Genomic DNA, 4,111 nt, shown 5'->3' with positions numbered 1-4,111 from the left:
GAAAGAGAATGTCGAGAAATTTGAGAAAGAAGAGTTTGCACTTTTCCTGGCTGGAGAGACAATAGGGCTCATTTACATCTCATTTAGCTAAGCCATACCCCATGTAAAGCTGTTTTGAGATACAGATGTTCTAGCATTGTATGTAGTATTTTATGACAGAAGTCCGAATGACAACATGCAAAAATAAACAGGACTTTTACCTTTGTGGGGATCACAAGTCGAATCCAGTCTGTTTCAGATGTGTGAATAATCCAATGACTATTTTTGTCCACAAATGCATATAATCCGTGAAATATAGATATATAGTCTATTGTTTACATCAGATTTCGCATGACCGTCTGGTAATAGAATATAATATACAATCTGAGGAATATTTACATCGTAACATGTAAGGGTATATGAGATTACACTCCATTAAACACATGAACCCACCTTCAAAGTTTGTATTTAAAATAGGGCGGTAGTATAATAGATAATCCAAACAGTGCCGTCGAAAACGTGACGTCCTTTAGAGATGTTACCAATCGCTCGAACAGGACTTCACGCTAGAGCCGGAAGAGAAGACAATGCTGAATAAAGTCGTAATTCTGCTATTTTTGGACCAAACTGTATTTTCGATGCTTCAACACATTCTTACTGATCCACTGATGTCACATGGACTACTTTGATGATGTTTTATTACCTTTCTGGACATGGAAACCGTACATAGATTTTCAATGAAGGGGACAGAAAGCTCTTGGACTAAATCTAACGTTAAAACATCTTAATTTGTGTTCTGAAGATGAACGGAGGTCTCCCGAGTTTAGAACGACATAAGGGTAAGTCATTAATTACATTATTTTCATTTTTGGGCGAACTATCCTTATTTAGTAGTCACGCTGTTTCCTTTGGGGGCAGAGGCGAAAACACAAGCTTATACAGTATGTAAATATACACACAGACAATGACTCCCCCCGCTACACACTAGAATCTCTGGAAAAACAAGCCTATTTCAACCACAAAATGTACGCTTTTAAATATACAAAAACTGCTATCTCAAATATGGAGAGGCTTCTTCGTGAACTTAACTAACAGATTCTGCAATGAAACGAAAATCACAAATTTAGAAAAAAAACTTTGTTTCTCATTTTCTCGAAACTTGTGCTGCCGACTTGTGTCACTGGTTTCCGTGACCGGTCACAGTTCGACTTTGTGACGCATCTTTGTTTTTACAGATGCAGATCATTTTCTCCAGTCCAAAGTAAAAAATATTGCAGGCATCTTCCGTTAAACAGTAAATAACTGATGATCCCGATTTTTTTAAATCTGCAATTTAATCTGCAGACAGCAAAACGCGCATCTTGCCAGAGACTCAGATAAACTTCTCCTATGACCTTTACCACTCCCCTAGCCACTAGAAGCCTGCTCTTTCCTAAGGTATTCAGTGGACAGGAAAAGCTTGGCCTTAAGACCCAACGAAGCACCAGCGAAGCACGATCATGCCCCGGAAGTGACAATGCAAACATGACAGGCCGTGGCAGAGTCTTTTGAGAAAGAACCAGGATATCAGCTAACAGATCAGTTTAACGTTAGCCACTTAGCTCTAAAGCATCTAACATCATATTCTGAAGTGAAAACAAAATTACAAATAAATAAACATTTAATTCACTTTGGGTTAAAAGATCTTACCACTGCAGTTTAACGTAAGTCGGCTATCTGTTGTACAACAATCAAAGTTTCTAACACTATACTATACTATATATATAGTATAGCATAGTATAGTATAGTTTTTATTATATATTTAGGTTTATATATTTAGGGTTAGTTTTACACACCTAACCCTAACGAAATAACATGTATTTTTTAAATTACTTGAATTCACGCTTTTTTGCTGAGCACAAAAGAAAGCGGGTACATGTGAAGAGCATGGGGTAAACATGCAGAAGAGAACACACATATCAGACGTGCACACTAAAGGAATAATGGGTTTAATTATTCTTTCACTTTATTTCCTCAAGAAAAAAAAAACATTAGACAACATTCTGTATAATTTATTATTGGAACGTTATTTTATGTTTCCAAAAAAATACCTATTAGAGAACGTTCTGTATAAGTTGTTTTTAGGTTATTTAAAAATAACCACCCTGTTATGAACACATTATTTTATGGTTCCAAAAAACAATAACAAAAAATAAATAAACTTTAGAAAACGTTATGTATACGTTATTTTTAGGTTATTTAACTCTTTCCCCGCCATTGACGAGATTTTCCGTCTTTCCGCAATACCGCTATTATCCACCAGGTGGCGCCCTTCCGCAACTTTTTAAAACCGGAAGTATTGCCCTATGGCAAGCTGCTGCATGTCCGTGTCTGTTTGAAAGATCGCTCTGAATGGGATCTGTATGAAAAGTCCGTCACAAAAATGGAATTATCTCTGCTTTTTGCTCAAAATAGGCTATGGTGTTTTTGCAAAAACCTACCCATATTCAAAAGCTGATTGCAAAAGAACCACTAAAGGTAGGATGAAACGGTTTTTTTTGTTTGAAAGCAGAGGGTCTGTTCTTTCATTTGGTATATTGTATGTTTATTTATTTAAAGAAGAACATTTTCTGGAAGGCATTAAACTTTGGTGAAAATCATGAAAAACGCTGGCGCTGGCTGGCAACTTTTTTTAAAAACGCTGGCGGTGAAAGAGTTAAAAAATAACCACGCTGCAACATTCTGGGAACGTTATTTTATGGTTCCGAAAAATAACCAAATAATAACAATTAGAGAACGTTATGTATAAGTTATTTTTAGGTTATTTAATGATAAACTGCATGTAACATAATGGGAACGTTATTTTATGGTTGCAAAAATAAAACCCTAAAAATAATGTTCCCCAGAACGTTATTATTTGGTTCTTAAAACGTTTACCAAAGTATAACCAAAAACTAACATCAGTGGAAGGTTATTTGTTTGCTGAGTACCCCGAGGAAGCAAGTTTTGGGTTAATCTGATGGTAAGTACCCTGCTTTCTGGAATACACCCCTGGAAATTGCATAATATAAAACATGTAATTTTAGGTGTTCAAGAAAATAAGTCAAAAAACTAGGGCTGTCAAAAGATTAATCGCATCCAACATAAAAGTTTGTGTTTACATAGCATATGTGTGTGTACTGTGTATAATTATTATTTATATATAAAAACACACCCAATCATGTATATATTTAAGAAAAAATATTTATATTTATATATAAAATATTTATATTTATATATAATATAAATTATAGAAATGTATATACAGTATTTAAATGCAAATATTTCTTAAATATATACATGAATGTGTGTGTATTTATATATACATAATATTTATACACAGTACACACACATATGCTATGTAAACACAAACTTTTATGTTGGATGCGATTAATCGCGATTAATCTTTCGACAGCCCTACCAAAAACATACACGGACACAAACGAGCTTTTCTACGTCATTATTTTTCCGGTTTTCTCCACTCTCTTCTGTCAACCAGCTAGCAGTTTCCCGCACACTAGAGGGCGCTACTTACTAAATTATGCTTCATTCACAAGTTTACTGTGCCTCCAAAAGGCGTGTTCAGTTTCATCAAAGAGGTTTCATTCAGCGTATGACCTCAAAGTATCGCGAGAAAGCACAGCCCTCGCGGGACTTTGATGTCATCCGCCGATCTTACTGCCCAACGCTGCATGTTGTTGAGCACGCCTGAAGAATATTCCAGCTACCCGTCTAGCATAGCGAACCTTTTCAGTAATAATCAAAGAAAATGACTAAACCAGCACCCGTGGCCAAGCCTGGAAATCCCGACAACCCTCGGGTTTTCTTTGATGTAGATATCGATGGAGAAAGAGGTGCGGATCTTTTCATTTTCATTAGCCTACAAATGAAGTCGCATGGCTGCATACTGCTGGTGCACCGTGTGCTGCTATCGCCTGGACAAGACACACATTAACAAATCTACTGAACTTTATTTAATGATGTAGCCACGCTACTTACAAAAGTATTTTAGGTGCTTTCATTTTAACATTGAGACATTGTTGCTTTTGTAGTTTTTTTCTTATTTACTCGATATCGCGTTTCGTTATGTTAACCATACATTTGGCTTACTAAA

General features: G+C 35.8%; 1 protein-coding gene across 1 annotated transcript in view; it reads left to right on the top strand.

Annotated features, from left to right (window-relative positions):
* Window positions 1-3,693: 3,693 nt before the first annotated feature.
* The window catches only part of ppid (peptidylprolyl isomerase D), a 340,343-nt gene continuing 339,925 nt past the window's right edge, over window positions 3,694-4,111 (top strand). The window contains exon 1 of the mRNA XM_065275556.2: window positions 3,694-3,851. Within this exon, the coding sequence (XP_065131628.2) occupies window positions 3,767-3,851 (85 nt within the window). The 5' untranslated portion in view covers window positions 3,694-3,766. The remainder of the gene's footprint in view (window positions 3,852-4,111) is intronic.

This window comes from Paramisgurnus dabryanus, chromosome 16 (genome assembly GCF_030506205.2).
Source record: "Paramisgurnus dabryanus chromosome 16, PD_genome_1.1, whole genome shotgun sequence".
Taxonomy (NCBI): Eukaryota; Metazoa; Chordata; class Actinopteri; order Cypriniformes; family Cobitidae; genus Paramisgurnus; species Paramisgurnus dabryanus.
The sequence above is the reverse complement of the archived record's forward strand: the minus strand, read 5'-3'. Positions and strand labels throughout refer to the sequence as shown.